We start from the raw sequence: 21,790 nt of genomic DNA, 5'->3' as shown, positions 1-21,790 counted from the left end.
ATGTTTCCACTAGCTTTTATTTCTTTAAAAACCAGCATGCAGTTTCATCCCTAGCTTAGCTCACAAAAATACTGCAGAGATCACAGAAAAAAAACCCCAAACCTTTTATACTGCAGGAGACTTTCTTTCATGTGTTTTCCTATGACCACATCCATCTGCACTTGTTCATAAAGATATGCTTTTGAAGAGGTTTAGTCTTCAGTTTTCTCCTTCCATGGCCATTAGCAAATACTGGACATGAAAGCTATGTTGAGAACAGGACAATAAAAAATGCTTAGTTTTACTTCCCCCTGTACTTTCATGTTTTTCAAACACATTCTTTCCAAAGAATGTCCAATTAAGACTGAACAAGAGACTCTTTTCTAAAATAGGTGTCTGTATGTCCAAACATATTCCACTGATACTGAAACTAGAAGCCTTGGTCTTCTCCGTCATGTTTAATCTGGTTTGGAAATAAAGGAGAAATCAGGAGAAAATGCAGGACGGATCACAGGAGAGAAACCTACACAATATTTCAAGACCCCCCCCCCCCATAAAAATAATAGTAATAATTTAAAGAACCCACACAGAAACAACAACCCCGCCCTTTGAAAATTCTGCAGTTTTGTACGAGGTGCCTTTCCTGTTTCCCAGGCAACTTCAGAGAGACAGCAAAGATCTGATGTATTTATATTTATATATATGTGTGTGCGTGTGTATATGTGTATTGAGTGAAATAAAACTCAAGATCAATTCTTTATAATGAAGGAGAATTTAAAGAACTTGAAATTAAACGTTGCCATTTTTGTAACTTTGGTGGCAACATTACCGGTGCATAATGGTAACTTTGTGTCGGAAACTGACACAAATTCATTCCAAGAAGAGGGAGAGGAAGGGGAACGCACGAACGCAGAGGGGTGTGAGGGCTCCTCTGGAGAAGCCGCTCCTGGGCGAGCTCTGAAGCCCAGCAAAGGGCTTCCCCACAGCAGTAACACAACAGAGAAAAGTTCTCCGCTCTTTTCAGGGACTGTTCTCACCCGCAGTGCCTGTGCCAGGCTGTCCGGCAATGCCGAGAGCCGCAGGAGCGGCAGCCCCGATATCCCTTGCCCCCGGCGGAGGGGCCAGGGGAGGAGCACTCGCTCAGAGAGTCACAGAATCAGAAAATGGTTTGGCTTGGAAGGGACATTAAACACCATCTTGTTCCAGCCACCCCGCCATGGGCAGGGACACCTTCCACTAGCCCAGGTTGCTTCAAGCCCCGTCCAACCTGGCCTTGGACACTGCCAGGGATGGGGCAGCCACAATTTCTCCGGGCAACCTGTGCCAGTGCCTCACCAGCCTCACAGTTAAGAATTTCTTCCTAATATCTAACCTAAACCTATCTAACCTAATATCTAACCTAATATCTAACCTAATATCTAACCTAATATCTAACCTAAACCTTTCAGTTTGAAGCCATTCCCCCTTGGCCTGTCACCACGTGCTCTTGTAAATAGCCCCATCTGTCCTGTAGGCTCCCTTCAGCTCCTGGAAGGCCGCAATTAGGTCACCCCAAAGCCTTCTCTTCTGGAGGCTGAACAGCCCCAATTCTCCCAGCCTTTCCTCCATCCCTCTGACCAACTTGGTGGCACCTCTGGCCTCTCTCCAACATGTCCCTGTCCTTGCTGTGCTGGGGACCTTTCCACTCCTTCTCTTCCCGGCTCGGCAGGGCCTGTTCCGCTCCCGGTCCCCGCGGTGCGGGCGGGTCCGGCCTCCGGCGGGAGCCCCGCCCGGCCCGGCCCGGCCCGGCCCGGCCCGGCCCTGCCCGCCCGGCGGAGGCGGAGCCGCGCAGGACTCGCTGCCGCCGCCGCTGCCGCCGCTGCCGGAACCACCACCGCCCGTGCCGGGGCCATGGAGGATTTTCACCCCCACAACGACGAGGTAAGGCCGCCGCCTCGCCCGGCGCGGTGCCCGGGACCCTCCGCCCGCCCCAGCCCCCCGCGCCGGAGGGGCCGGGCCCGCGGCCCGCCGGCCTGCCCGGGGCTGCGGGTGGATGTTCCCTCTGGGAAGGAGCCGCGGTGCGGGACGCTGCCGCGGGGCTGTCAGACCGCGGCCATTTTTCCTGGGGAAAAATCCCATTTCCTTGGGAGAGCCCCGAGAAGTGCCGGGCCCGGTCAGAGCCGCGGGATGGTCCTGCCGGTTCGAGCGGAGGAGCCGATCCCTCCCCGGCCGCCGCTTCAGGGCTCTGGCCACCAGTTTTCATTTAAAGATAAACCAAAACCCTAAACAAACATTAATGCCCTTGAGGTTTCTGCCCCTGCCCAGGTGTTTGGAATTCGTGGCTGTGAAGTGGCGGGTGGCACAAGGGAACGTGCTGTGATTCCTTTGGGAGCCAAGCCAAGTGCCCATGAGCAGGATAGAGTAGAAAATAGGAGGCATTAAAACCTGCAAGCTTTTTCTGTGCTTGAGAAAGGTGTTTGGGTATGGTAATAACTGTGCGTACCAGTCTTTTTGATATTAGGTTTGCAAAACCGTGTTTTACCCTCGGGAAGCAAGAGGTAACCTGTGGGTTAGCAAGTTTGTGACTCCAGTAAAAACACAGGTTAAGACCCAGAGGAGAAGATTTGTTATTTAGTTTTTCCTGGAGAATATTCGCACGACAAGCATAGACATGGTGGAATTTATCTTTACGGAAAATGTAAAGTGAACCTGTTTCGAAGTTCACTGAGGTCTGAGCTTTTTGGTCCCACTCAAGCATACTAGAAAAGCAATACTAAATAATATATGCATGGAACTGAGGGAAAAAAGTAAGATTTAAAAATTATACTAACAGACTACAATGCAAATAACCAGACCCTAATCAGTTCCTTAGAGTAAAACTATATTTTGTTTACTTTTCTGACAAAAAATGACAATAATTAACTTCTGTTGCAGATGATCTTCAATGCTGATGAGGCCCACAACATAGTTAAAGAGGTATGTTTTAACTAACAGCTGTATTTTAAAGAAATTCTTTACCATACCTTGCACTGTAGTGAAAGCAGTTATTTTTCTTGACCATCCCAGATAAATATAAAATGATATAGAATTGTATTTATATAAAGACAGTGATTAACTTGGAGCTGCTTTAAGGTTCATCTGATTGCTGTCTTCAACTGCCTAAAGAGGAGAAGGTAGATGAGAGGAGAGCCAGATTTGCATTACAGTGGAAAGAGTTGGGTGACAGTCACAAGCTGCAAGGGAAATTCACTCTGATTTGTCTTTTCCCCTATATCCAGCTAGACAGAATCCAATCTCTGGAGAGGCTGCAGGGAGAGCTTGTGGAGTCTCCATCCTTAGAGATCTTTAAAACTTGACTGGACAAGGCTTTGAACAGTGTTATCGGACTTGGGAGTTAGCCTTGGCATGTGTGGGAGGTTGCACTCTATGAGCTCCTTGTTCTAGCTTTTAAAAAACATTTTTACAGAGAAAGAACAGGCTGGAATGAGCAGCCTGATAGTCTAAATTAAATACCTACTTACTAGAGAGTGACTAATGAGGAGCCTGGGGCTTACAGATGCTCTGAGGTTTTGTGGGGAAGTAGTGTTTTGAGACAGGAGTTTCTAGAGGGGCTCTGCAGGTCCTCTCCCACCTGCACTTTTGAAGCTGCTCCAGTACACAACAGCAAGCTCTTGGATGTCAGATAAACAACAATTCAGCCCTTTATGTAACTGTTCCTGCCTTGTAAAGCCAAATACGGTGTGACACAGTCTTCAGGCACTGGGAGTAAAGCCAAGTGTTTCTGCCTCTTATTGGAAGCTTAACCAGGGCCAAGGAGCTCCAGCACTGGGTACATTTCTGGAAGGACCAAAATCCCTGAGAGTTCTTGTCCCTCTTCTGCCTTCTGTTGTGTTTTGTGAATGTTTGTTTCCGCTGACTCCTTTGGCCAACTTTGTACAATGTGGTCAGAATTAACTGAGCTTTTCAAAATCTGGGACACAGCTCTCTTACACAGCCTGTTAATGGAGGATTAGTGCATGGGATACATCTCACTGAATCAGAGGAGAACACAGTTTTATTTCCCTCACCTTTTCCAGGGTTGTGTTTTTTAAGCGAATTCCTCAACTTTAAGAAGTATCCATCAGCACACAATTCTGAATTTCTTAGGAACAGAGAATGCAATTTAAGAGTTACAGTTTGAGAGAAGGATTTTTATTCAATCATTTTAAGTTTAAGCAAGACTGGCCAATCTGTAGCTGTGAGAGATCATCCAATTTTCAAGCAGCTCAGATGTTTCTTGTGCTGCAAGATACGATCCTTGAGTATCTCTCATACCTTTCCCATCTTTTAAGCAGGGATGTGCATTTCACTGTTGTCACTGTTGCTCTAAAGGTTTTGGAATCTTGCTGAAAGGTTGGCCAGCCCAAGCTGATTAGTGATTTGAGTAGTGTCATCCCCATTACAGCAGCTTCTGAAAGCCAAGCTGGAGCAGGCAGTCATTAGGAACAGCGTTAGGATTTTCACTGGTTAATAGATCCATTCACTTGTATCCAAATCATATGGCTGAGGCCTTTCCTGCAAGAAATGTTTAGTCAGAGCCTCATTTTTATTCCTGTGATATTGTGATAAATATGTACTAAAAATAAATTTTCAAGAAGGGTCATTTGACTTCCCATTCAGCAACTGATACTTGATGAGCTTGAGTGATTTAAAGTAACCTAATTGTCAGAAAAAAATTCCTCAGATTATGCAAAACATTTTAAGACTCTACATTTTGAAGTATGTTTACTGTAATATCTTTTCCCCTCTGTTTTAGTGCATAGAAAGTGTTTTAGGCAAGGCAGATTATAATCACAACAAAGTCAACCAATGGACTGCTGCTATAGTAGAACAGTCGCTGACACATCTGGTGAAACTTGGGAAAACCTATAAGTACATTGGTAAGTACAAGCAGCTGTACTTGTACCACAGGCAGTCACAATAAATAATTGCCAAAAGGTTCAGGGGAACCCTATAAACAAAGCAGAGCAGGTACCTGAACTCTTCTGTTACACAGATTTTTAGTAATACCTGCGGTAAAGCTGTGGCAGTTTTACCTGGGCTGAGCATCCTGGCAACACTTAACACAGATTACATGTTACATGGTCTTTCCTGATTGTTGAGCAACCCCAAGACAATTGTGTCAACCTTTTAGTGTCAGTTCAGGAAAAAATTGCTACCTTAAATAAATTTTCAGTCGGATTAAGCCTCCTATAAATACAAACATCTGGAAGACTTTAGTCCTGTATGCAAGGTCATGTCCCGTTATATTTATGTGTATACCTGTGGAAGGAAAAAGGTAAATAAAAAAGTTTAAGCCACTTTGGCCCTTTTGTGGGGTGCTGATGTAATGGCAAGTGTTTACACTCTGTTCTGTTTTGAAAGTCTTGGACTCAGGTTGTCAGTACTTTTGTGACCATTGCAGGTCCATCTAGAAAAGCTGCACATTACTGGGGTGTGATTTCAGAGAGGGGTCAATAAGTATTTTTGGGAAACAACTCTCATCAAGTATGACTTCTGCTGTACCTGTGAGGACAGCACCTGCAATCCCATTCTGATGGGCCAAGCCATATCTAAGTAGTTTAAAAGATTAAAACCCATAATCCTATTAGCAAGTGTTTTGTTGAAGCTGTTGTCTTCATGTGAGTGAAAATAATGATGAAATAAGTAACAAGTTCTTAAGGAAAATACTGGGGGCAAAGGGATTGTCAAAAAAGGTTTTGTCTTACCTGAATGCCACGTGCCAGCCCTTTGAAAATGTAATACTGGCTTGAGTTTGTAAATGCTGAGTGATTCACCTCTTCTGCTTTAATAATTAATTCCCTGGTTTTATGACTGTGTCTTGCAGTTACCTGTGCAGTGATGCAGAGGAGTGGAGCTGGTCTCCACACAGCAAGTTCATGCTTCTGGGATACCACAACTGATGGTAAGTTTCTGTGTCTGAACAGAAAATTTGTGGTCAGAGAAACATTACTTCTTGCTCAGCTGTAGTAGTTGGGTTGAACATTTTCAGGAGTGGCTGTGGAAACAGTATCTTTCAGGATGAGATGCTTGTTTACAATCCCAATAGAAATGTTACCAGTCAGTGCCTGCATTAAGAGCAGTTGCTTTGTAAATTGCGAGAAGTGGGAATAGGAAAGCCTTTCATTCTGAAACAAGAGTCAAAACATTTAATTCTCTCAGCTGAAGCGGCAGAAAACGTTGCTCATAGTAAATACATGTGGGTAGCCCTAAACATATCTGCCTGCTGTGAGGGGACAGCTACTTTGGAGGAAAAAAGAACTTAGTGAAAAGTAGAAATAGTTTGACTTAGAGTATGTGTTTCAGCTGCTTAACTGTCAGCCAGGCTTTGGATGCATTGTATTGCTTCACAATTAGTTCTAAATGGACTTTTTCACAGGTTGAGAATATTACAGGGAAACAATATTACAATAATTTGTTGTCTGTCACAGATTCAGAATGATCTTTTTAGAGGAGGGTGCAAGGTTTAAAACAGAGAGCTTCAAAAAGTCAACCAAGCTTAAAAAAAAATCATGATATGAAGTTAAGTAAACAAGCACAGTTTAATCTTCATGTTTCCTTGTCTGATTTCTTGTCTGACTGTCATGACAATTTCAGTATGGGAATTTCAAGGATTTTTGCAAGTCCAGCTTTTAAAGAAAGATACTGGAATGGTGTTGTCCTGTTAACTATCTTAAGCATTCAAGGCTCATGTTGGGTAGCAAACAATGTATAAGTTAATGAAAATGTTTGGAGGAGTTTAGTCTCTTTATAGCCAAGATGACATATTTCCCTTAAATTACAATTTAAATATTTATACTAATCTGGCATAATTTACACTGCAATAACGTGACTGTAGTAAAGACAATGGAATTCTATTTTAATTTTGCAATAATCTCTTCCAGGAACCTGCACAGTGAGATGGGAAAACAGAACCATGAACTGCATTGTCAATGTATTTGCTGTTGCTATTATCCTGTAGCTGACTGGAAGAGAAATAGAAGCAACACCGAAGCCTTTAAAAAAAAAATCATCGTAACATATGGCTAAATATTTCAAACTCTTATTTGTTTCTGTATGAGGAGCATACAGAAGTTCTCTACAGAGAGCATACAGTCTAAGCCAGTTCTCATAGATTAGTTATGTGAAAGCTAGCAAAAGAAATTTAATATATATATATGTATCTATCTAAAGAGAAAGTTTTAGTAATTTAAATATTTAGAAGTATGTTAATGAGAAGGTGCCACAAAGATCAGTAGAATTTATGTCAAAGCTAATATCAAAGATATTTTATTCCAGAGGAACAAAACACATCAAATCAAAGGAAATATCAAAAGGCAAGCAAGACCTCTCAGGATTATGGTGCCTTTGGGAACAAATTATGAACGCAATTCAGAGTGGATATACTGTAAACAATACTGGTTCTCCATGCTTCACTAAACAAAGCAAACTCTCCCTTTGAATGCTGGTGCTTGTGAAATTGCATGAGCATCACTTTTTGGTGAAGCATGGATGTTTACATGGACACTAAATCCAGGTAAGCTTTTCCCCTGGAGGCAGAGGAGAACTTTGCTGGGACAGAGGTGAAATATACCCAGTCCTAGCAGAATTCTAATTTGTCTTCAAATGAAGAGCATAATATTTGTTAGCAATTCAGGGAAACATGCTGGGGATCTGACACCAGCCCTTAATTCATCATTTATAGACCTGAAAACATTCTGAAGGTACTTAAATTTGATTTTATTCCATGATTATAGAATTTGTGACAAGCACTTTATTGATTCCTTATGCAGTAGCCAGGAGCTAGGGCAGTATGACTGCACCCACACTCCAAGTAGGATTAAAGTGATCAGTGAGAAGGCACACACATTTCTAGAGGCTCTTGTTAGCTTTGAAAGCATTTATCAAAGTAACATATCTGTTCTTTCTAAGAGTTTTTCCTACGTTCTCTAGGTCTAGAATTGGATTTTAGTCCTGTGAAGTAAAGTTTTGAGCACTAAGAATTCCCCTCCTTTAAAGATTTATGCAAGTTCTTAACTTTGCTCATCTGATGAGTCTTAACTTGAAGTATTCCACGTGGAAGAAAAGCATTTGCACACCTGCAAGTATTTGCTGGATTGGGGCCTACATTTTTGTTGATAAATGCACAAATTATATGATAAAGAGATGTATCAATACCAAAAATGCCTAAATGATTGCTGCCACTAAGTGGCAGCTGCATTAAGTTGTTTTCTCAGATGCTGCTTAAGGATAGAGTTTTTTGTTTATACTGTATGTCTTTGAAAGAGGCTGGTAACTACCTAACAGCTACTGTAGGGCTGTTTTGAATTTTAAGAAATGAATATTAAAGCACTATTACGCAGTTTTGTTTGGTTTTGGTTGTTTTTCAGATAACTGACTATTAGGGTATGAAACAAGTGTCCTGTGCAAAGAGCAAGCTAAAGAATATTTTGCTGCTTAAATTGTGTACATGTATAGCTAGTGTGACACTACAGAAGGACCCCTGTGTATGTGTAGTTTACAATACTGTTCAAAATACCTTGCTCTGCAGACAAATAAAATTCTGCTTTTACCGAAGTGCGAGTAAAATGAATACTGTAACACTGCATTTGCCAAAGGCAAGTGTTAAGATGTATGTGTATGTTGTACTGACCTTCAAATGTAGATTAATAATTAAGCATTGTTTGGGTTAGAACAGAAATTTCTGAATTAGGTACGAGCATCCAAGAACCAAATTGTGGAACTGACAAAAATACATTAGTTTTACCATATTTGGGACTGTGCAATGTGAAAAAAATATGTGGGGTAGCAACTGGAAAAGGTTTGGTCTGATCAGTATGGTTGAAGAAGTGGGTGAGTAAAAACAGTGGTGGCTGTTGTGCTCCTTTTATAGGTATTGAGGTGCAATGATCAGAAGAAATATTCCACATAGCCACTTGTAATCTCATTTAGTATTTTTGCTTTACTTGAAAGCCAGATGCACTGAGTGAGACTATCAGTTTAATGAGGCTTGGTGAAGGTCCTCCTGCAGAAGAACCCTAGAAAATACTGCTTAATTATATGACTGTTTCATTTTTCTTTCTACCAAAAAAATAAAGTTTTGCCTTAGTTGTATTTTTGCTTTGTGTTTTTGATCAATATAAAAAGTAACTGAGAAAAATATTCCTCTTACTTCCCTTCACTTGTATATAACAGTGAGAACTTGGGAAATACATTGAAGCTGCACTTTAGACACAAGATCTTGTCAAAGCCTTGTTCCCAGGCTTGCCCTAATTTCTTACACCTCTGGTCTACTCATTTCTCAGACTTCTTCCCCCTACTGTGTCTTGATGATGCATGTTAAAGCTTTTTTACTACAGAAAAATTGTTGTGAAACTGGGAAAAGTATTTTCATTCTGCATCACATCCTAGTAAACTTAATTAGTTTTCCATCTTTCCCCCACTCTGTAGGTACAAAGAGCTACTTTTAACTCTCCTAACAAATGCTGAACATTATTATCTGCTTTTCCAAATAGTTAATTTCAAGAATAAAAGTTATGAATTGCAGACTATGAAAGCCCACAACATTTCACTGGTATTTTCTATAAATACAAGTTTTCTTTGTTGTGGCAATCAGGGGTATGAGTTATGGTTAACAATGGGGGTCTTTTTAATGGGACAGAAGGGTTTGCATTAAGGTGCAGCCCACGTGTATGGAGCTGTGTGTTCCCACGTATGATTTCATGATGAAAGACACCTGCTGTTCTTCCCACCCAGGTTTTGGTAATGTAAACAGAGGAAGTGTGAAAGTTAGGGAGCAGATTTGTTACTTTCCTTCTCATTGCCTGCCGGGTGTCTGCCAGTGACTCATTACCTTTCTGATGGCTGTGATACCATTACACTCGATCTGTGCCACCAGTATGAAGTCTGATGTGTTCAACTCAGATTCAGGCAATCTAAAGCACTTCACAGAAGCCGCTGAAATCCCAGCCCACAGCAAGGCAATGTGGGGTTGGATGTGAATGTCAGCACACTGATATTTTAAATACAGTATAAAGGAGAACATTAGCTCCTGGTAGCCTGTATGCATCAGTACAGTGGCTGCCATATAGAGGCAGACAGGGTTTGTTCTAATTTGAGAGCAGTTCCTGTAATGAGCAATTCTTACCTGATTATTGGGATGTGCCTTGCTGCCTCCTGTGCAGTCTGACCAGGTGTGTTGGGTTGACCCTGAGTTGATGGACAGTCTTTAAGACCAATTACGCTTCTCACAATTTACATATTTAAACCGCACAGAAAGGCGGGACTTCCCCTTTTTTGGGTCGGAGCTCGCCTGCTGGAAGGTGGGGGGGCTCCGAGCCTCCCGGCCCCGCTGGGCCGGGCCGGGGCCACTGCCCCTTTCCCCCTTTCTCAACACCACGGCACGGACCCTGGGTCGCTGGGGGGGACTGTCCCAGAGCCGCAGGCAGCTAAAACCAGCCATGAACTGCTCACAGCTAAACCCATCCAGCGCAGCTTCTGGGGACAGGCGGGTCCCTCTCCTCTCCATGCGGAGCCGGCGGAGCCAGCGGGAGCCGGCAGAGCCTCCTGTCTGCAGCCAGCACACTCCGTGCTGAACTGAAGAGGACACCGTGCAGCCAGCAGCACAGAGGGAGCGAGGCTTTCCCCACCGTCAAGCCCGAACAAGAACACCCTTCAACATGGCGGTTTCAGAGTCAGAGAAAGAGAAGTGAGTCACGTGGGACGGAGCTGGAAATGGCGACGGGAGAGAAGAGGGCGGTGCCGCAATTCTGGCGCGCAGCTTAAAAGAAACCTTCTTGCATGCCGTGGTAAGAAACCGTAATACCACAAACTGTTTGTCTCTTTAATCCAATGAAAGAACATGGGGGGATGGAGTATCCTCGTGTGCCTGTGAAGATTGTGAAGAATGCCTATGCCAGGCTATATAGAAGTAGTGAGAGGCTGTTAGAGACTTGTGGCGAAGAAAAGCCTCTGTGTGCAGGCCAAAATAACTTATCCTTAAAAAGATGAATAACCCCATGTGATGGCCCATGTTTTGTAGTATGAAAGAACTGTAAAATTCTTCATGAGAGAGATGTTCTACACACAGCAGACTGTTTGTTTCCGGGCGGGTGTGCTGTTGGTGGCAGTTTGGGAACCACGTGCAACTGAAGGAAAACCTTTTCTTCCTTAAGCATAAGAGAAAGACTTTTCAAGAACTGCAACACTGACTAACATCCCATGTTCTGTTATCCCTTGTGTGAGCTGGATAAAAAGAGAGAAGTGCTGGAAAGGGGGGGGGGGGGGGAATTTACTTTAATTTTGTTTTGTTGTTTTCTCTTTACTTTTAATTCTGTTAGTAATAAAGCTCTTTCATTGTACTGCAACTGTTTAAGGTTTGTGCCTGCTTTGCTTTTCTCCTAATTCTTATCTCACAGAAGGAAAATAAGTAAATAATGGATATTTTGAATCAAAACCACTACATTTAATTGGTGTTTCCGCCCGGTTTCGAACTCAACCCGCTACATCAATGGTGGAGAATGCGGGCAATTAATGAGCGCTGTGAGATGAAGATTAATTAGGAGAAAATAATAAGCAGAGCAAGTAGAAAGTTATAACATTAAGTAGAATAATAGAAGAAATTTGCTTTGTAGTAGTGGTAAAAATTCTAGGGGTGGAGGTTTATGGAATTTGTTTTCTTTTAGCTCTGGTTTTGCTATTTTAAGTAACTTTTGGATATGTAAATTTTAAGAAGCGAGGGGTGGAATGTGTTGGGTTGACCCTGAGTTGATGGACAGTCTTTAAGACCAATTACGCTTCTCACAATTTACATATTTAAACCGCACAGAAAGGCGGGACTTCCCCTTTTTTGGGTCGGAGCTCGCCTGCTGGAAGGTGGGGGGGCTCCGAGCCTCCCGGCCCCGCTGGGCCGGGCCGGGGCCACTGCCCCTTTCCCCCTTTCTCAACACCACGGCACGGACCCTGGGTCGCTGGGGGGGACTGTCCCAGAGCCGCAGGCAGCTAAAACCAGCCATGGACTGCTCACAGCTAAACCCATCCAGCGCGGCTTCTGGAGACAGGCGGGTCCCTCTCCTCTCCATGCGGAGCCGGCGGAGTCAACGGGAGCCGGCAGAGCCTCCTGTCTGCAGCCAGCACACTTCGTGCTGAACTGAAGAAGACACCGTGCAGCCAGCAGCACAGAGGGAGCGAGGCTTTCCCCACCGTAAAGCCTGAACAAGAACACCCTTCAACATGGCGGCTTCAGAGTCAGAGAGAAAGAGAAGTGAGTCACGTGGGACGGAGCTGGAAATGGCGACGGGAGAGAAGAGGGCAGTGCCGCAATTCTGGCGCGCAGCTTAAAAGAAACCTTCTTGCATGCCGTGGTAAGAAACCGTAATACCACAAACTGTTTGTCTCTTTAATCCAATGAAAGAACATGGGGGGATGGAGTATCCTCGTGTGCCTGTGAAGATTGTGAAGAATGCCTATGCCAGGCTATATAGAAGTAGTGAGAGGCTGTTAGAGACTTGTGGCGAAGAAAAGCCTCTGTGTGCAGGCCAAAATAACTTATCCTTAAAAAGATGAATAACCCCATGTGATGGCCCATGTTTTGTAGTATGAAAGAACTGTAAAATTCTTCATGAGAGAGATGTTCTACACACAGCAGACTGTTTGTTTCCGGGCGGGTGTGCTGTTGGTGGCAGTTTGGGAACCACGTGCAACTGAAGGAAAACCTTTTCTTCCTTAAGCATAAGAGAAAGACTTTTCAAGAACTGCAACACTGACTAACATCCCATGTTCTGTTATCCCTTGTGTGAGCTGGATAAAAAGAGAGAAGTGCTGGAAAGGGGGGGGGGGGGGGGGGGGGATTTACTTTAATTTTGTTTTGTTGTTTTCTCTTTACTTTTAATTCTGTTAGTAATAAAGCTCTTTCATTGTACTGCAACTGTTTAAGGTTTGTGCCTGCTTTGCTTTTCTCCTAATTCTTATCTCACAGAAGGAAAATAAGTAAATAATGGATATTTTGAATCAAAACCACTACATTTAATTGGTGTTTCCGCCCGGTTTCGAACTCAACCCGCTACACCAGGTCATTTTGTTCCCATTTAATTTGGAGAGGTGTTTTTTAGCACAGTCATGCTGTGATACAAGTACAGAGCCAGTCTACACCCCCATCAGAATATTCTGACTCAGGAAGCTCTGCCTGTGTGCTGCAGGACATTCCCAGCTCAAAGCCAGCACCAGTTTGTCTCTCTGGGAGTATCTGAGCTCAGATGCAATATCCTGTAAATGCAGCAATAAACCCAGTTGTACAGTGGCTCCAAAGCTGTGCAGTCACATTTATACCTGATATTGTTGCCTGTGAGCTGCTCTGCCTGCTGGGTCTATGCCAGGTGAGTGTCTGTGGACATTGGTAGTGTATGGAAAGGTTTCTTCCTCACAGACGGCTGCAGCCAAACAAAAGGAGATTTTTTTATACTTCAATGAATCTAAATCACCATTGAGTAACTGGAGGTTTTAGCTCACATGTTCCACCAAGAATCTGTTTTCAGACACAGGATACATATGTGGCAGCAGCTTTATTTGTACATTAAAGTTTTCTAAAAAGAAACAGGGTCATGAGCAGTCACGACAAACATGCAAGCACGTGATAGAGGAAGTTCTAGCAAATAAATCACAGGAACTGTGAAATGGTACAATGTCAAAAACAACTATGGATTTATAACACGAGATGATACAGGGGAAGATTTATTCGTTCATAGAACTGCCATTAAAAAGAATAACCCTGAAAAATATATCCCAAGCTTAGGAGGTGGAGAAGTAGTAGAGTTTAAGATAGTGTGAGGAAAGAAAGGGTTACAAGCAGCAGAGGTCACTGGGCCTCGTGGTGCTTCTGTGAAAGGCAGTATATATGCTAAAAATCGTAGTCATGTTAGACAATATCCCCATTATAAGCACCCCGTACAGCCTCCCTTTCCTAATCCCACCTTTCCCTTTTACCCTATACCCAATATGAACCCTTTCCTAAGTTTACCCCATCCCCAATTTATCCCTAACCAGTTTTTCATCCTATGGCTTCCCTATACAATTCCCTTTCCCTGCAACTCCTCTCTGATGTCGAGGGAGGAATGAAGAGAGGGAGGGAAGAATTTAATTATTGTTGTTTAGAGTTCCAACAGGTACAAATTGAAGAAACCCTCTCCTGCCTCAGTTCCCCACAAAGCATGCTCAGAAAATATCCATTTGGACATTAAAAGACTCAAGAGGGTGGCTTGTTTTGTTTTGAAACTGTCCTTGTTATCTCATGTTTATCCAGTTGTTTTCAATGTTAAGTTTTAAATCTCTTTTTGTTAAAAATAAATGGGTGAAATGTCAGGGTCCCTCCCCCCTGCCATGTAGCCCTGGGAGAGGGGCCCTGAGGGGAGGCACGGGCTTTCCCTGCCCCTGCTCAGCCTCGTTCCCCGTTGGTTGTTTTGTGTTCCCTGCGCGGGCAAGGACCCTCGGGTCCCGTGATTGAGCAGTTCCTCAGCAGAGCCCCAGCCATGCAGCTGGAGAAATAAACATCTCTGAAACATCTATCAATAATCCATCCATATATATTTCTTTTCCACCGGCCTCGTTGTCTGATACACGTGTTGCAGCTGTGCAGTATCCCCATTGCATGCTAGAGGACATGCAGACACCCTGAAACTCCCATCCCACAACTAACCTAGAATGACTTGAAAAGGGGAATCAGTCACGGAAACGCCTCACTGGTTATTATGGTTTGTGTCAGGCACTTACAGTCACCCTCATGCAAAGGAGCAGCCAGGGTCACAGAGCACAAGTGCTTGAAGCAAAAGGGAAAGGGAAGATTTGTAGTGACACCAGCATTTTAAAATTTTAATTTTTATTATATTTTTAAATTAATGACAGAGTTTGTAATCTATGCTTTTGAGGCTTCACAGCATTGAGACCATAGAGTTCAGAATCAAAGCCATTAAAATCCCTTATCCGGGGGGGAGGTGGTGAGATGGACTTAACCGGCTCAGATGCAACATGTTCAAACATCTTTCTAGTCAGCAGGTTCCCATGGGCCTATATAGCATATAATTAAAATAATTTCTGAACAGCACCTCCTAGAGTATGAAACATTATCATGCTAACTGCAAAACATCCATATATGCTTAACCACCTTAGGAAGAAATTAAACATGCCCTGCTTTGTGATTTTGTAGTTTACTGCAATTTTTGAGGCATCCGTTACTCAGTGTTTATTCATGACCAGCTGGGTAAAATTAGAGGTTGGGGGAAGGGTGATGAATGAAATTAAATCCTTATTTGACAAAAAGTAATATGATCTCACACACACACACACATATATATCTAAGTATGTTCATCTCTTTTTATTTATCCATTTCCCTAAAAATTTGGAGTCATTGAGACAATTTTGTTCATTTAGAATTTCATCTCTTGTTGCTTATTTCCACTTCACCCATGTCTAGGTATCAAGACAAGGACTCCAACAGCTTTCATACAAACAAATATCCTGACCAGAAATAATAAAATTCAGCATTTAGGTATTAGCCATCAGAAGTGAGAGGGTGAGGCAACAGCAAGGCTGTGGCTGCCTCTACCAGTGCTCACAGCACTCTGCTTGAAGCTGTCATGGCTTTATCCAACCTCTGTCAATAACTCTGGGGGCTTTTTTCTTGCTGTGTGAGCTTCTACAGCAGCTGTTGAAAGTGGTCTGGCCAAATCTCACAAGAATCTGCTGCAGGGTTTCAAGTGAGGTCATTTTTTCATCTAAAATATCTTCAAGACTATGTAAGAACCTCACAGATCAATGCTGTAGTAGCTGTATAGTGTTCATGCTTGAGTTAAATATTTTAGGAAATGAATCTTAAACAGTAGGCACAGTTGTAGCTGGGTGGACTGGTGATGTTGTGAGCAAATTATAGTTGCCTATTTCATGGTACTCATTGCAGGTCCTCTGAATGATAGTTGAAATGATTTTTTGTAGGGAAAAGCTTTGCAAAAGCTGGTTTTGAAAAGGAAGGAATTGAGTAGCTTTAATTTAAGGTTTATATCTGGATCAGCTGAGGCTTAGGGATCAGAGATGAGACCTTCCAAGCTCACCTCTTTGTAGCATTGCTTTGACATCATAAGCAACTTATGCAGTTGCCTTAGGGCCGTCCGTGTGTGTCTGTGCAAAGTTTAGGTTTCATTTGCATAACAACTGGAAAACGCGTGCTTTCCAGTTTGCTCTCCATGGGTTGCTCCACATGAAGCAAACCCAGACCTCTCTGGCAGTTCTGCTGCTGCTGGTTCCAGGCACAGCTACAGCAGGAGAGCAGTGGGCTGGGGTGGCTGGGGTGGGGCTAGCCAAGGAGGAAATGCCCCAGCCAGCTGCAGGCTTAGGAGTCGTAGCTATAGCATGTAACAGAAATTTGTTACACAACAGCCAGGGGCAGTTATGGTTGTGCCATTCCTCTTGAAACCCATATTTTCTGTGAAATTCTCACAGCCTCCAGGAAACAGGAGGCTGCCAACTGCCTGTCTTTGCTGGCTCGCAGATACCCCACAGATGCTCTTTTTTCTTCCCTGCTGGGAATTTCAGACTCGGGGCCACAGCTGCAGCTGTGAGCTGGGTGCAACAGTCACCTGCCCATCTTCTGACTTGGACTGTTTTGGTATTACCTGTTGGGCCCAGTAAAAGTAAGCTTTTGTACACATGCTTAACTACAGATATTACATACTTTTAATAGCAGTGTTGCTGCTATTAAAAATGCCTTCCCTTTAGAAGAGACACAGGACTGACATTCATGTATTAGACCACAACAGTAATGATATCTATTGATATTGAAGAGAGGTTGGTGAATTAAATATAAAGTTGGTGTTACATATTTCCAACCTCCTTCATCCACCTGCTGCAGCTGGTCAAGGGGCTGTACAGTCTCATAAAAACTTGTACAATGTTTTCTTCTTTATAAGCTGAACCTGAAAGTGAGAAAAGCAAAGAAGAGAAGCAGTGTGAAGGGGCATGGAAAACACCAAAAACTAAAAAAGAAACTGAAGAAAGAACTGACCTTCCAATTTACTTTCTGTTTTCCAGATTCCAACTCAAAGAGCCAGCCCTGAAATGCAGTTGAATTTACAAAATCTGGTCTCCATCTCTCCCTTTTTCAGTAATCTGTTTGTTCCCACAGCTCCTGTCTCATTTCTTTAGGAAAATAGATTAAACAAATAAGCCTAGCTTGGAAACTGATCTTAAGCATTGCTCAAACAGTAGCCACTGGAATGTGTGTTCCTGGTTGTCCACAATAGCAGTACCAGTAGTATTGTTCTTCCCATAGTATTATTACTGTATCATCCAGAAGCACCAAGTTTGGAACTATGTCCAGCTACACTGGATATTATTCAAACATAAAAGAAAATCCCAACTACAGTCTCGAAACCATTCAGTTTGACTGTGGAGAGAAAACTGAAATGGATGGACACAGCCAGTCCTAGGAACACAAAGAAGTAATATCAGGCACTCCAAACTCAGCAGTCCTAGAAAGGAATTTGAGCCCAGCAGTTGTCTCAAGATGAGGACAGAGATGAAGGTCTCTGAGGAAGGTCATTGCTGAGCATGTTGGTGCTGAGTGTTGGGAGCAACAACAACTGAGGGGTAGGGACTTTCCTGCTTAGAAAATTTACCCGCAACATTGAGAGTCACACTGAGGTAGAAGTCAGAGAGAAGAAAGTTTAAGATGAAAACGGAAGAATCAACAATAGTGTAAAATACTTTTTCAGGTATGGATGGAAGAAAAGAAAGTTTGGTAGTTCTATTCACAAGAAATCTTTTCTATTAGCTTTTTAAAATATGAATGCATTCTTGAGTTGGGTGGAGAACAGGACAATGAGGTGAGAGGTTCCCTTTGTAGCTTGTGTGACATTTACAAGGTACACAAAGTCCTGGGCGACCTTCCCCATAGACACTTTCCTTGGCAGGAGTAAATACCTATTTGGCATGTAAGGCAGCTGTTTGCCAGCTTGCCCTGCCAGTATTTTCTCTGCTGTACCATTCCTTATGTAGTTACAAAAGCAAAAGCTGTCCCTGTTAGCTGGTAACGAAGAGTGTTTTCATCATTTGGTAGGGGAAGACTCAACAGCTTGAAAGAAATTAAAGGGCTGTGGACATTACCTAAATAAGGAGGGAACATCTGTTACTTCTGAAGGGGAAGTGACATCTTAGTAGGTTACAGCTTAGTCTTTGCAAATGACTTGAAAGTAACATGATGGCTTTCATAATTTTCTTGGGTTTGGGGCTGGTTTCTGTTGCTTACATAAACGCAAGTGTGCCTGGTACATTTTCCTGGTAGTCAGTTGCCTATATCTATCACCCTCTGACTAAGTCTGAGAAATGCAGATTTTTTATGCAGTGTGAACAGTTGGGGGATGGTGGATTTTTTTACCCAGTCTCACAAGCTAAGACTCATATAGTGTCTGTCATCATGTCAGCCATACCCTGGGCTGCATCTACAGCAGTGTGGGCAGAGGGTGAGGGAGGGGATTCAGCCCCTCTGCTCTGCTCAGGTGAGACCCCACCTGCAGTGCTGCATCCAGCTCTGGGGTCCCAGCACGGGAAGGACCTTGGAGAGGGTCTAGAGGAGGCCACCAAGATGATCAGGGGGATGGAGCACCTCTGCTATGAGGAAAGGCTGAGAGAATTGGGATTGTTCAGGCTGGAGAGGAGAAGGCTTTGGGGTAATCAAGTTGTGGCCTTTCGGTACCTGAAGGGAGCTGATAAGAAAGACGCAGCAAGACCCTTTACAAGAGCCCGGAGTGACAGAACAAGGGGGAATGGGTTCAAACTGACAGAGAGTAGGTTTAGATTGGATATTAGGAAGAAACTCTTTACTGTGAGGGTGGTAAGACACCAGGACAAGTTGTCAGAGAAGTTGTGGCTGCCCCATCCCAGGAAGTGTTCAATGCCAGGTTGGATGGGGCTCTGAGCAAACTGGTCTAGGGCAGGGTGTCCCTGTCCATGGCAGGTTGTTGGAATGAGATGATCTTCAAGGTCCCCCTCCAACCCAACCCACTGTATGATTCTGTGATAATCTCCCTCCAAGATCTCTCCCCAAATGTTGCTACAAAGATCTCCTCTCTAATCCGTCACTGCTACCTGTACCCTGCTTGCTCACAGTTAACCACCCCACCCCATGGAGGTTTTAGAGCATAAAGCACTTACAGAGGGCAGCAGTGCATAAAGGGCTTTAATAGGATATTGTCTTTTTGCAGGCTATATACAAGGAGCAGTGGGAAATGCTGTAAATACACTGGTGTATTGGCCCTGTACTGCAGTGCTCAGGCCAACACTCATCACTGTGGTTACCCAGGAGGACAGTGTGGGGGTTCAGAGTGTTTGCTTGGGGAAAAGCTGCTGGGATGCCCCAGGCAGTGATGTGAGGCTACACAACAGACAAACCCACAGAGTCAGTTCATTTAATATGATGGCTTTTACAGTGGTACCTGCTGATCATCTGACAGATTAATGCAAATACAGGCATTGGAACATTCATTAAATTACCAACAACAATGACTAATTTGAGGCAAGATTCCCTGGCTATGTTTGCAACACAGACTCAGCTCCCTGCCTCAGAAGATGTGAAATGGCGGGGAAATGGCTCACTTCCAGGTGCAGCAACAACTGGGCAGAGACCATAATCTTTAGAGGTTTCCTATAAAATGAGTACAAGCTAGTACTGGGAAACTGAGCATCAGTTAGTCATCTGCAAGCAGAATGTCACTGCAACTCATGTTGCTGTGCTTTACACACAATTTTTTTCATTATTTCCTTTGGATTGTAGCAATAGGTCTTTGCTATCAATTCCTTAATTTATGCATGTGAGTCATGTTGCTGCCCTTTACACACAGTTTTTATCATTATTTCCTTTGGCTTGTAGTGATAGGTCTTTGCTATCAGGTCCTTAATTTATGCATGTGAGATGAACAACAGTGATGGACAATGATCCACATATTTACTTAACCATTTGCAGCTTTATTACAGTGGGAGTATTGCATGAATTTCTAACAGTTGTTGAGAAGAACTTTCATAATTTTGAGTCAGAAAATGGCTGCTCACAACCTGCAGGGTTCTTTTGCTGCTTCCTCAGGAGAATTTGCTTTAGAAAGTGTTTCTCACAGTTGGTTTGCAGTCTCTGCTGATTATTTCCTTTCTGCTGTCTGAGCAAGGGTAAGGTTTCAGAGGGCTTGAGTGAATTCACCACCTGAAAACAGGCTTGAGCTAGCACTGGTAGCCTCAGATGAAAGGGAAGTATAAGAAAAAAGCAGGGAGAGTGATAAAACCTCAGCAGCAGTTGCCTTCACTGACTGCTCATGGGAAGTATCCCGGCCTTGGGTTGTCCTGCAGGGATATTCACTTATGCCCTGGCTCCATGGCATTGCAGGATAGAAAACTCTTTGGTCTATAGAGGTGAAGAGCCTGTGACCTGAAATTGGACAATTTCTGTGCCAAAATGCCCTGCTATTTACACTGGTACTGACAGCTACATTTTGGCCTGTTAACTGCAAGGAGATTATGGCAATTGCCTTGTGCCAGTTCTTCCCTATGTCATTTCTGCACCCAGGAAAATTCCACCTGAATTTTCTCAGTGCTCTCCATCATTCACAGAGAATCTTGCAAAGCCACAGTGCAGATCCCCGACCTTTGCAGGGCCCAGTCTAACTCACAGGAGTGTGAAAAGTCAAAACTAACACAGGAAGCATCCACACTTTACTTGAAAGATGACTTGGCCAAATATGTCTCTGCAATTTGTTTGTTGCAAAGGTCATAAAACTTACAGTGAATGGTATTTGCATATTTTTTGGTCTTAAACCCAGTTGACCTACAAGTTCCTTGCAGGACACTTTGCTTTGTAGATCACTTCCAGAATAAGAAAACATCCCTTCCAAGGAGTAGAGATTCCTCCTTCACTGGCCTTTCCTTCCTACATCCCTTCCTCCCTCTATGATAATGATTTGCAAGGTGGCTCAGTATTTTGGTCCCTCATTTCTGAACAATGAAAATGAAATAAAAGTCAAAAGGAAGGCTTTTTTTACAGGATAAATGTACAAAACTTGACTCACACGCGCTGAAAATCTAGAATACCGCAGCTCACAAATTTCTTTCATTTTAGAATTTAGCATTAAAATCATTAAGAAGGAGGAGATCATATTATTGGAGAGGTCCAAAACAGTCTGGTTTGGCAATCCAGAGGTGGTTACTGCCCTGGTCTGTTTGAAGTGACAGGGGAGGCTGCAGCAGAACCATGTTTTGTGAGATGTGCACTGCAGTGGTTGGAGTTCGGGCTGAAGCCCTCGTGTCTCTCCCTGAACTTGCATTGGGCACAAGCACTTATAACATTGGCAAAAACATCATGAGAGCTGGAGATGTAGAGGAAATCTGCAGAGACTGGGAGAAGGAAGGAATGGACAAGTGAAGCTGGGGCAGCAGCAACTGGTAGAAGAAATGAACAGAGAGAAATCAGCAGTAGCTCTCGGGGCGGAAAGGCACCAGTTTGCCAGGCAGAAGTGTACCAGTGGGAAGGGAGGAAAAGGGGCCAGCAGAGGTGCAGAATGGGACTGGAAAGCATTTGTAATCTTTCAGCAAGTCTTTCAACAATTTTCCACTCCACTGTGATTAATTTTGCTGTTAGTCTGGGCTGGTTTGTGTGTGGTGAATGTAAATGAGACCAGTAGGTTGTTAACATCTGTATCAAATGCAAAAGTGAACGTCTGGTTCATGACAAGTAAATACTGTTGCTTGTGTCTGTGTAACTGATGCTGTTTTACAGAGTCAGGCACGAGGA

General features: G+C 43.4%; 1 protein-coding gene across 1 annotated transcript; it reads left to right on the top strand.

Annotated features, from left to right (window-relative positions):
- The first annotated feature begins 1,795 nt into the window (after positions 1-1,795).
- Positions 1,796-9,090, top strand: DYNLT3 (dynein light chain Tctex-type 3). The gene is made up of 5 exons (XM_032100908.1): positions 1,796-1,899; positions 2,893-2,934; positions 4,754-4,877; positions 5,825-5,902; positions 6,882-9,090. Exons 1-5 carry the CDS (start codon positions 1,870-1,872, stop codon positions 6,956-6,958), a joined length of 351 nt encoding a protein of 116 aa, XP_031956799.1. The 5' UTR covers positions 1,796-1,869; the 3' UTR covers positions 6,959-9,090.
- The last annotated feature ends 12,700 nt before the right edge of the window (positions 9,091-21,790 follow it).

This window comes from Corvus moneduloides, chromosome 2, assembly GCF_009650955.1.
Source record: "Corvus moneduloides isolate bCorMon1 chromosome 2, bCorMon1.pri, whole genome shotgun sequence".
Taxonomy (NCBI): domain Eukaryota; kingdom Metazoa; phylum Chordata; class Aves; order Passeriformes; family Corvidae; genus Corvus; species Corvus moneduloides.
Note: the sequence above shows the minus strand (reverse complement) of the source record. Positions and strands in the feature narration are given on the sequence as shown.

Bases quoted from the DNA above. Each gene is read 5' to 3' on its own strand.
- DYNLT3 (XM_032100908.1), top strand. From the start codon at position 1,870: ATGGAGGATTTTCACCCCCACAACGACGAG. The intron at 1,900-2,892 runs GTAAGGCCGCCG...CTTCTGTTGCAG, and splicing joins TTCACCCCCACAACGACGAG to ATGATCTTCAATGCTGATGA. The intron at 5,903-6,881 runs GTAAGTTTCTGT...AATCTCTTCCAG, and splicing joins CTGGGATACCACAACTGATG to GAACCTGCACAGTGAGATGG.